Source organism: Oculina patagonica, chromosome 11 (genome assembly GCF_052425735.1).
Source record: "Oculina patagonica isolate OP01 chromosome 11, crgOcupat, whole genome shotgun sequence".
Lineage (NCBI taxonomy): Eukaryota > Metazoa > Cnidaria > Anthozoa > Scleractinia > Oculinidae > Oculina > Oculina patagonica.
The window spans coordinates 3,335,243-3,346,686 of NC_135768.1; the positions used below are offsets into that span (position 1 = coordinate 3,335,243).

General features: G+C 36.0%; 1 protein-coding gene across 1 annotated transcript; it reads left to right on the forward strand.

Annotated features, from left to right (window-relative positions):
• The first annotated feature begins 6,062 nt into the window (after positions 1-6,062).
• LOC144631110 (cytochrome P450 3A5-like) lies at positions 6,063-11,412 on the forward strand. The gene is made up of 5 exons (XM_078489493.1): positions 6,063-6,179; positions 6,300-6,840; positions 7,978-8,308; positions 8,647-8,835; positions 10,028-11,412. Exons 1-5 carry the CDS (start codon positions 6,070-6,072, stop codon positions 10,348-10,350), a joined length of 1,494 nt encoding a protein of 497 aa, XP_078345619.1. The 5' UTR covers positions 6,063-6,069; the 3' UTR covers positions 10,351-11,412.
• The last annotated feature ends 32 nt before the right edge of the window (positions 11,413-11,444 follow it).

Genomic DNA, 11,444 nt, shown 5'->3' on the forward strand with positions numbered 1-11,444 from the left:
AAATTTTGACCATTTTAACCATGGTTAATTGGGGCAAATTTTGACCATTTTAACCATGGTTAATTGGGGCAAATTTTGACCATTTTAACCATGGTTAATTGGGGCAAATTTTGACCATTTTAACCATGGTTAATTGGGGCAAATTTTGACCATTTTAACCATGGTTAATTGGGGCAAATTTTGACCATTTTAACCATGGTTAATTGGGGCATATTTTGATCATTTTAACCATGGTTAATTGGGGCAAATTTTGACCATTTTAACCATGGTTAATTGGGGCAAATTTTGACCATTTTAACCATGGTTAATTGGGGCAAATTTTGACCATTTTAACCATGGTTAATTGGGACAAATTTTGACCATTTTAACCATGGTTAATTGGGGCAAATTTTGACCATTTTAACCATGGTTAATTGGGGCAAATTTTGACCATTTTAACCATGGTTAATTGGGGCATATTTTGATCATTTTAACCATGGTTAATTGGGGCAAATTTTGACCATTTTAACCATGGTTAATTGGGGCAAATTTTGACCATTTTAACCATGGTTAATTGGGACAAATTTTGACCATTTTAACCATGGTTAATTGGGGCAAATTTTGACCATTTTAACCATGGTTAATTGGGGCAAATTTTGACCATTTTAACCATGGTTAATTGGGGCAAATTTTGACCATTTTAACCATGGTTAATTGGGGCAAATTTTGACCATTTTAACCATGGTTAATTGGGGCAAAATTTGACCATTTTAACCATGGTTAATTGGGACAAATTTTGACCATTTTAACCATGGTTAATTGGGGCAAATTTTGACCATTTTAACCATGGTTAATTGGGGCAAATTTTGACCATTTTAACCATGGTTAATTGGGGCAAATTTTGACCATTTTAACCATGGTTAATTGGGGCAAATTTTGACCATTTTAACCATGGTTAATTGGGGCATATTTTGATCATTTTAACCATGGTTAATTGGGGCAAATTTTGACCATTTTAACCATGGTTAATTGGGACAAATTTTGACCATTTTAACCATGGTTAATTGGGGCAAATTTTGACCATTTTAACCATGGTTAATTGGGGCAAATTTTGACCATTTTAACCATGGTTAATTGGGGCATATTTTGATCATTTTAACCATGGTTAATTGGGGCAAATTTTGACCATTTTAACCATGGTTAATTGGGGCAAATTTTGACCATTTTAACCATGGTTAATTGGGACAAATTTTGACCATTTTAACCATGGTTAATTGGGGCAAATTTTGACCATTTTAACCATGGTTAATTGGGGCAAATTTTGACCATTTTTACCATGGTTAATTGGGGCAAATTTTGACCATTTTAACCATGGTTAATTGGGGCAAATTTTGACCATTTTAACCATGGTTAATTGGGGCAAATTTTGACCATTTTAACCATGGTTAATTGGGGCAAATTTTGACCATTTTAACCATGGTTAATTGGGACAAATTTTGACCAATTTAACCATGGTTAATTGGGGCAAATTTTGACCATTTTAACCATGGTTAATTGGGGCAAATTTTGACCATTTTAACCATGGTTAATTGGGGCATATTTTGATCATTTTAACCATGGTTAATTGGGGCAAATTTTGACCATTTTAACCATGGTTAATTGGGGCATATTTTGATCATTTTAACCATGGTTAATTGGGACAAATTTTGACCATTTTAACCATGGTTAATTGGGGCAAATTTTGACCATTTTAACCATGGTTAATTGGGGCAAATTTTGACCATTTTAACCATGGTTAATTGGGGCAAATTTTGACCATTTTAACCATGGTTAATTGGGACAAATTTTGACCAATTTAACCATGGTTAATTGGGGCAAATTTTGACCATTTTAACCATGGTTAATTGGGGCAAATTTTGACCATTTTAACCATGGTTAATTGGGGCATATTTTGATCATTTTAACCATGGTTAATTGGGGCAAATTTTGACCATTTTAACCATGGTTAATTGGGGCAAATTTTGACCATTTTAACCATGGTTAATTGGGGCATATTTTGATCATTTTAACCATGGTTAATTGGGGCAAATTTTGACCATTTTAACCATGGTTAATTGGGGCAAATTTTGACCATTTTAACCATGGTTAATTGGGGCAAATTTTGACCATTTTAACCATGGTTAATTGGGGCAAATTTTGACCATTTTAACCATGGTTAATTGGGACAAATTTTGACCAATTTAACCATGGTTAATTGGGGCAAATTTTGACCATTTTAACCATGGTTAATTGGGGCAAATTTTGACCATTTTAACCATGGTTAATTGGGGCATATTTTGATCATTTTAACCATGGTTAATTGGGGCAAATTTTGACCATTTTAACCATGGTTAATTGGGGCATATTTTGATCATTTTAACCATGGTTAATTGGGACAAATTTTGACCATTTTAACCATGGTTAATTGGGGCAAATTTTGACCATTTTAACCATGGTTAATTGGGGCAAATTTTGACCATTTTAACCATGGTTAATTGGGGCAAATTTTGACCATTTTAACCATGGTTAATTGGGACAAATTTTGACCAATTTAACCATGGTTAATTGGGGCAAATTTTGACCATTTTAACCATGGTTAATTGGGGCAAATTTTGACCATTTTAACCATGGTTAATTGGGGCATATTTTGATCATTTTAACCATGGTTAATTGGGGCAAATTTTGACCATTTTAACCATGGTTAATTGGGGCAAATTTTGACCATTTTAACCATGGTTAATTGGGACAAATTTTGACCATTTTAACCATGGTTAATTGGGGCAAATTTTGACCATTTTAACCATGGTTAATTGGGGCAAATTTTGACCATTTTAACCATGGTTAATTGGGGCAAATTTTGACCATTTTAACCATGGTTAATTGGGGCATATTTTGATCATTTTAACCATGGTTAATTGGGGCAAATTTTGACCATTTTAACCATGGTTAATTGGGGCAAATTTTGACCATTTTAACCATGGTTAATTGGGGCAAATTTTGACCATTTTAACCATGGTTAATTGGGGCAAATTTTGACCATTTTAACCATGGTTAATTGGGGCAAATTTTGACCATTTTAACCATGGTTAATTGGGGCAAATTTTGACCATTTTAACCATGGTTAATTGGGGCATATTTTGATCATTTTAACCATGGTTAATTGGGGCAAATTTTGACCATTTTAACCATGGTTAATTGGGGCAAATTTTGACCATTTTAACCATGGTTAATTGGGGCAAATTTTGACCATTTTAACCATGGTTAATTGGGACAAATTTTGACCATTTTAACCATGGTTAATTGGGGCAAATTTTGACCATTTTAACCATGGTTAATTGGGGCAAATTTTGACCATTTTAACCATGGTTAATTGGGGCATATTTTGATCATTTTAACCATGGTTAATTGGGGCAAATTTTGACCATTTTAACCATGGTTAATTGGGGCAAATTTTGACCATTTTAACCATGGTTAATTGGGACAAATTTTGACCATTTTAACCATGGTTAATTGGGGCAAATTTTGACCATTTTAACCATGGTTAATTGGGGCAAATTTTGACCATTTTAACCATGGTTAATTGGGGCAAATTTTGACCATTTTAACCATGGTTAATTGGGGCAAATTTTGACCATTTTAACCATGGTTAATTGGGGCAAAATTTGACCATTTTAACCATGGTTAATTGGGGCAAATTTTGACCATTTTAACCATGGTTAATTGGGGCATATTTTGATCATTTTAACCATGGTTAATTGGGGCAAATTTTGACCATTTTAACCATGGTTAATTGGGGCAAATTTTGACCATTTTAACCATGGTTAATTGGGACAAATTTTGACCATTTTAACCATGGTTAATTGGGGCAAATTTTGACCATTTTAACCATGGTTAATTGGGGCAAATTTTGACCATTTTAACCATGGTTAATTGGGGCAAATTTTGACCATTTTAACCATGGTTAATTGGGGCAAAATTTGACCATTTTAACCATGGTTAATTGGGGCAAATTTTGACCATTTTAACCATGGTTAATTGGGGCATATTTTGATCATTTTAACCATGGTTAATTGGGGCAAATTTTGACCATTTACATCGCGACGCGCCATACCGTGGCCACCCAACAAACGTTTTTACAAGTGTTTTATCGTAATATCACTATATGCTTGACGAACACGCCGCCTTGCAAACTTGAATACGATCAAATGGATACTTGTTACATCCTATTTATCAACAAAACGCAGTGAAAACGTAAAATATCGCAATATGACACTTGTAAAAAAGTTTGTTGGGTGGCCACGGTAAGGCGCGTCGCACTGTAAACTACGTGTAAAATTTGTAGCAACTGGAACATGTGAAGTACTGGTAGTAGCTTGATATGGTTCTTGTAGTATTTGGACGGGCTCAAGGCTAGCTTTAGGGCTTTAAGAGAAGGCTGTTCAAAGCATTAAGCTCAAGGAACAAACTAGGTGTAAATTGATGAGACATTTTGTTCGTTAGAAGATCAGAGGAATTGCCTTGCAGTATATGGACTGATGAGACATTTTGTTCGTTAGAAGATAAATTTCTTTGTAGTATATGGACAGGTTTTTTTCTAGATTTTATAAAACTTTATCTCGAAAACGTTTGAAAGCCGTTTTCTCTAAAAATTTTTAAATCGTCATAGGAGGTGACGTTAACTGTGGTTACATCTAGTTGGACAACCTAACTGCCGCCCTAAGTATTGCATGTAACGTGTATTGTAAATTATTTTAGTAAATGTAATTAGTTCCGTAAGTAGTGTGAGTAATCGATTTGTAAGTAGTCTTCACCGTTAATAGTTGAAAGCAATTTTTTTAAGTAGGCTTTTTCTTTTCTGTGATTTGCAATTAAATAACAATAATAATTATAATAATAATAAAAGTAAATTATAATTATAATAAAAATATCCCAGAATCCGTTGAGGCAATTTTGTTTTAAAAGCTTTATAACTTTGGCCGTTTTATAGGTGAGAAGAATGTCAAACCATCCCAAGATAACATTTTCCATGTGACAACTAGGGTAATGACAAGATTTCGCTATCAAATTGAAAACAAATAGCATAATTGAGGTTTTGTTTGTACGGGACATTTAAATATTGCCAGGTTACGTCCCGCATTTAAAGTTTAAGGGGGCAATGTACATGAGCGAAAAAGTCAGAAGACTAGGTCGAAGGCTGTATAGTCTCGAAGTTTATCACGCGCAGGAGCCCATGTTATTTTAGGGATAGTTTTGTCTATCCTTATCTTAATGCGACAGAGACCTGATATTTTCAAATGTTCTTTGTTCATTGCTTGCAGTCACGCGCTGTGACGTGGGCAGACATTTCAAATTTGAGACCTTATCTGGTGTCATTACCACGAGCAGAGGGCGCACAACGATTGCAACAGTTGACTCTCGTTGGCTGAACATTCTATTCTCTGTGGCATTATACTGTAGAGTCCGAAACAGCTGTTTACAGTAATGCATTCTTGGCTCTCGGTTTGGTCTCTATCATGTCTCTGCCGCATTAAGTTTTCTACGCAGTTCGATCAGCATTGCAGTTTCACGTTTCATAGTTTAAATATTTTACATTGTGTTAAAATTCAAGTTTGAGCTGTGTTTCTCTCGAAAATTTTTTTTTTGCGTCTGGGTAATTATACCTCAATTTTTAAAGGAGAAGTAAACGAAAAGTGAGCCAGAAGTTTAGAAATTGCGTAAATCAACGAATATTGCAAGTTTAAATCGAAATAGCATTGAAATTTTGCCAAAGATATATGATGCCCTTTTATCTCCAGAGCAATTATCGTTTCTTCTTGAAATATATCAATATTATATATATTGCCGTGGAAATGATTGCCTATTCGTGAAATTTTGATCAGAAAATTTTTTTTGGGCCGCCATTTTCGAGAAAAACTAAGAGATGTTCGCGGAATGGACGCGCGCCTTTCGTCCACCGTCCTCAATCAGCCGTCCAGTCCCACGGTCCGGTCCAAAATTTACAGAAACTGAGAGATCGCGTGACGTGCAAATATATTGGCTGAAGAAAATAAAATGGCGATTGGACGTGTTGTTTTGCTTCAGGATGTCTTGCTATCTTGTGCCGTCATTTTCCTTGTCTGGTTCATCTTGAAAGTGTTAATAGCACGCTTTACGCGTAAAAGGTAAGATATAGATTTAATTTAGCTAGATGATCGTGTATATAAAAATTGTTTGACATGCAAGGGAGTCTTGCGAACGTGTCTGATGTCAGGGTCTCACAGTTTGTCTTCATTTTTCTTCAGAGCCTCGTGTAACTTGCCTCCTGGTCCTCCACCTCATTTGCTTTCAGGAAACACAGCCATTTTCCGTTCCAACGTAGTAGAAAGGCATACCCGACTCCTTGAACTACATAAGAAATATGGCAAAGTGGTTCGGATTCAAATGGGGAGACCACCGTTATATGGAACAGACATTTTCTCTGTTGGTGACCCTCACTTGTGCGAGGAAGTCCTGAAATCTAAGAGTTATGCACTCTCCAAACTTACGCAAGCTCGTTTTCAAATGTTTATTGGAAATTATGGCCTAAATTCCATGGAAGGAGCAACTTGGAAAAAGCATAGGAAACTGATAATGCCACTGTTTCATTCTGGTTTCTTGAGCTATGCTTTGGATGTAATCACCGACAAAACTGAAGTTCTGGTTAAAAAATTGAAGGATTTGCCAGATAGTTCGTCAGTGGAAGTGTATTTGTTGATTAAAAATCTAGCTCTTGACATCATCAGCAAGGCTGCTTTTGGTTATGATTTGAGAGTGCAAGAAAATCCTGATGACAATTTAGTAAAGGTTTGTGAACTGTTTTCTCATCTCAAAATAATCTGTTGGAGAAGAAAGGAGCATGGTGCAAGAGTTTTGGATGAGAAGGGATTGGGGCAAGACAAGGTGTAGTATGCACTGCAACTTTTTCTTGTCCTGGGCGGAGGGGGGGGGGGGGTACTCCTATAATGGCCTTAACGGGGAGGCTCAGCCCGAAAGGGGTACCTTTTTCAGGTATATAAAATGGTAGGAATTTCACAAGTTTAGGTATATGAAAGGGTATGGAAATCTGTCATTTAGGTATATAAAAGGGCCTTTAAATAAAATATTTCCAACAGTTGAAATTTATGGCTGTATTATTTTAATTGTTAAGCGCTACATAAAAAATGACAAGAAAACATCCTGTTCCAAGTCTATGCGATGTCTTTTAGGTATGTGAAAGGGGTACCTTATTTCAGTAAAAGATATACATGTACAGAAGGGGTACAATTTCTGTCAAAATGGTATATAAAAGAGTAAGGGGTTAGAGCTCGAGGCAGAGCCTCCATGAATATAACTTTCCCCCCACCCCCCGGGTTCTTGTCTTGCTTCTTGCCCATACCATGTTTTTCTGGGATAAAAACTCACTGGCGGGTCCCATGGGGTATTCTCCCATACTGGCTATATACAAGGACATGCTGCTGGCTGGGGTATGGTTTCTGACCGTAAACTTTAACGGGTTCGAATGATCACATCTTGGGTTGTGATTGGTGGATATTGTTCCATTTTGTATTTTGTTTTTTTTTAAAGGTTCAGTGATTGATATTTGTCATTGTAATAACAATTGATGGCAATGAAAAATGCAATCGTTAGTTAGGTTTTGAAGTTAAGAGTTTGTGTGTACAGTCAACTCTCTCTAAAACGGACACTGTCCAGACCGGCTTGAGGGGTGTCCGCCTTATACGAAGTTTAGTTACAGTAAAATGACTGAAAAATGGCCGGGACGGGACCAACATCAGGTGTATAGTTGTGTCCATTAAGAGAGAGTTGACTGTAACCAAAAAATTGTTGGGGTGACTTACATTATACTAGGGGGAAAACATCTGTGATGGATTAGAATCCCATCCATGGATGACAATTTTATTTGCCTTGCTTGTTTAAATAATCAAGGAGATTTGTTCTTATTAGGCTGTGAATTCCTTCTTGGACTATGCTGGTGATGTTGCTTTCTTGGCACTTCCATGGTTATGGACTTGGATGCATCCTTTTAAAGCATTTCAGATCCATCGCCAGCGCAAGGTGCTTGACAACCTCATCACACAGATAATTAATCAGCGTAAGTGTGAGGATGATGATGATGATGACAAGAGAGACTTATTGACGCTGCTTTTAAGAGCACAAGACCCAGAATCCAAGTACACATTGTCAAATATTGAAGTCCATGATGAGATATTGACATTTTTGTTTGGTGGATTCGAGACTACTGCATCACAGCTCTGTTGGATATTATACCACCTTGGTGAGTGTAGAATTATTAAAATATTACATTTGAAAAAAAATTATTTTAATTCATACTGAAGTCAACAGATGCTTTTTTGCACGCATTGCAAACCTATGATACCAGTGTGGTAGGCACGCAATGGGTGCAAAATGCATTGTAGCCTATGATTATAGGAAATTATGATTTTGCTTATCACATCCCACATCCAAGTAAGGGTAGAACATGAACTGCTGCTGCAGCGCAGTTAATAAACCATGTAAATGCATGATGTGTCACTAGTGTTTCTTTATGGCAGCTGTTGTGGGCCAACCAAAGCTGCTATATCTTTCTCACATGTCAATATGATTTATCTGCAGCCCAGCACCCTAACATTCAGGCTGCAGCACAAGAAGAGGTTGACAGAGTGCTAGGCAACTCAGATGTCGTGACTTCAGGGATGGAAAAAGAACTCAAGTACGTGGCAAATTGCATAAAGGAGTCTCAGCGACTTGTTCCTGTTATAACTGGTTTTAGCAGAGGAGCTGTGGAAGATGCGGAGTTAGGAGGTAATAATTATTAAAGAAAGAATGGCATGTGTATAATTGTAACTACTTGGGCTGAAGCCCTGAGTCAAGGATCTGGTCACATTCTTCAGTTTTTGTGTCACAATAAATATCTTTAAGTTTCTAAATTAGGATGGGAAACTGTGTCTGAAAAGAGCCACTTTTTCGATGGGACTATTCGTCCACCCTGTCCATTGTATGTGACCCAGTCAAGTGCTGTCATGCCTGCATGCAATATCTGTTTACAGATTCAGAACAAGCAAACTGAGTTCACCTCGTTGCTCAACTTGCGAAAGTACACAAATAGCTCTCCGTATTTTTGATGGCCCAAGTAAATGTTGTTTGCAGTTTCTTCTTAAAAGTATTATTTTTATGTAGTGTTATAGTTAAAGAAGGTGACTCCAGAGCAGTTTTTTATTTCTGAGTTCAGCTGAGAGGTTTCATATACAAATGTGTCCCAAAATTGGATGTAGAGTTCTGCTAGATTTTATTACCAGGATTTTAACCATTAAAGTCTGGTGCATTAGGCCATCCCCTTTTTTTTCTCTGTTTAGCGTCGTCCGACCGACCCAGATTTTCGCGTTTTCAAAAAAAAAAAAAAAATTTATACAGAAGGTATAGAAGGCAATGACACATTATTTAAAATAATGTTTCATCCTTTTTACGCTGTTCTTGTTTGAGTTTAACCACGACGTCGATTTTTCCTTCCTCCATTGCCGCCATGTTGACTTTGTAACCATGTCTTCTTGTTTCCAGGCTCCACGGACATTATGCTGAGGTACCGGGCCTCCTAGTTCCAGACTCCTTATCCACTTTTTTTTTTTGAATTTTTTTTTTTAATTCCGACCGACCGACCCAAAATCAGAAAACACATACGACGATAAACGAAAAAAAAAAGGGGATGGCCTTACCACCTTAATCTAAGCAAAGGAAATAAAAATGAACATGAAAATGAAGTAATAGAAATCAACATTCTAAAAATGGAAAAGCTTGGTAGTAAAAACTTTGTTATTAAATCTAGGGTAAAAAGTGATTATAAATGTAATTTTTTTTCAAATTTTGTTTAAGATGAATAAAGTTAGGTATCGGTCTCTTAAGTTTATCTGGCAGTGAGGCCCAATCGTTTATTGGCATTGCAAATTTTGTAGTTGATGAACATTTAATAATGTTTCAACTTTGTTTCTTTTTGATGCAGGATTTCACATTCCTAAAGGCTCTGTGTTATTTCTGGACTCCTATGTTCTTCACCACTTGGACAAATTTTGGGATAAACCTGAAGTGTTTGATCCGACACGCTGGGAAGATAAAATGGCAGTGCGAACCTTCTCATTTCTCCCTTTTGGTGGTGGTAGCAGACGCTGTGCTGGTCAACCTTTTGCTGTGGTGGAAATGAAAGCTGTGGTCGCACTGATATTGAAAAACTTCTCACTGAAGTTGGATGAAAGCAAGCCAATTTCTACTGAGGTGAAAATTGCATTTGGTCCACGGAAAATTAATTTCTTTTTTACCAGAAGATAAGTTTAAAGAATAGTTAACGTCTAAGCTTTCTGTATGGACATCTCCGTACATAAAAGATGTGGATACATCATTGTTATGGGCATTTGTAACAGCTGGTCATGGAGAGACCAAAGTTTATATACTTTGCACTTGTCATCATGAATGCTGGCAAGCATTAATTTAGAAACTTTGCTCTAAGAGATCAGTGTTTTCAAAAACACCACTCACACCAACATGTGCATTTTTGAATGTTTCCATTTTGGTTAGTATAACTCTGCTATGGACTGTGTTCAATCCAGGGGGAGTAGCAATAGTCTTAAGGTGATTCCCTAGTATTACATTATTAAATATTTTCTGAATATTTTGTAAATTTATATTTTATGGTAATAAAAATACATCAAATAATCATACATAAAATTTAAATATAAGTTCATAAAATAATGATAGTTAAAAGTGTACGGTAAGTAAAATATACAAAAAATGGTTTGTAGAAAGGAGGTCTTCAAGATAACCACAAAATATGTCATAATATGTTAAGGATTTGACAAGGCTGTAAATAAACTCGAACAGCCTTAAAAAATAAAGTTAAGGCAGCATTTTAAGAAACCTGTGGTCTAAGCCAGTTTTAAAACTAATAGCAATTCGTGCTGCATCACATTAATCATGTAAGAGATCTACATGAATTATGGATCATAATATTTAATAATAATATTTAATATTTATATTGTGCATTTTCTATAAAATAATCAAATGCGGATCATCCAAATCATGGTTTAAAGAGTCTTACATTAACATCACTGATTCAGCTATAGTTACCTGAAATTACCATAATTAACAGAAAATAGAGATGTGAAGACATGAGATTGGGCTAAAATTCTGTGTGATCCTGTTTCTGTGAGGGACAATTTGTTATCCCACCTCTGGCCCACACACTTTACAAGAGGGCCATAAAACTTACTTAAACGGTAAAAAAAATGGCCCATAATTTCCGGTACAGTACTCCCACTCAAAGTATTTACTGGGTCCCTAACATGATCATTATCCTAGCAGTCTTGCGTTAAATGCAATGTTACATGTAAGTTTTTTAGTTCTCTTTTCATCACAACACTTGTAAC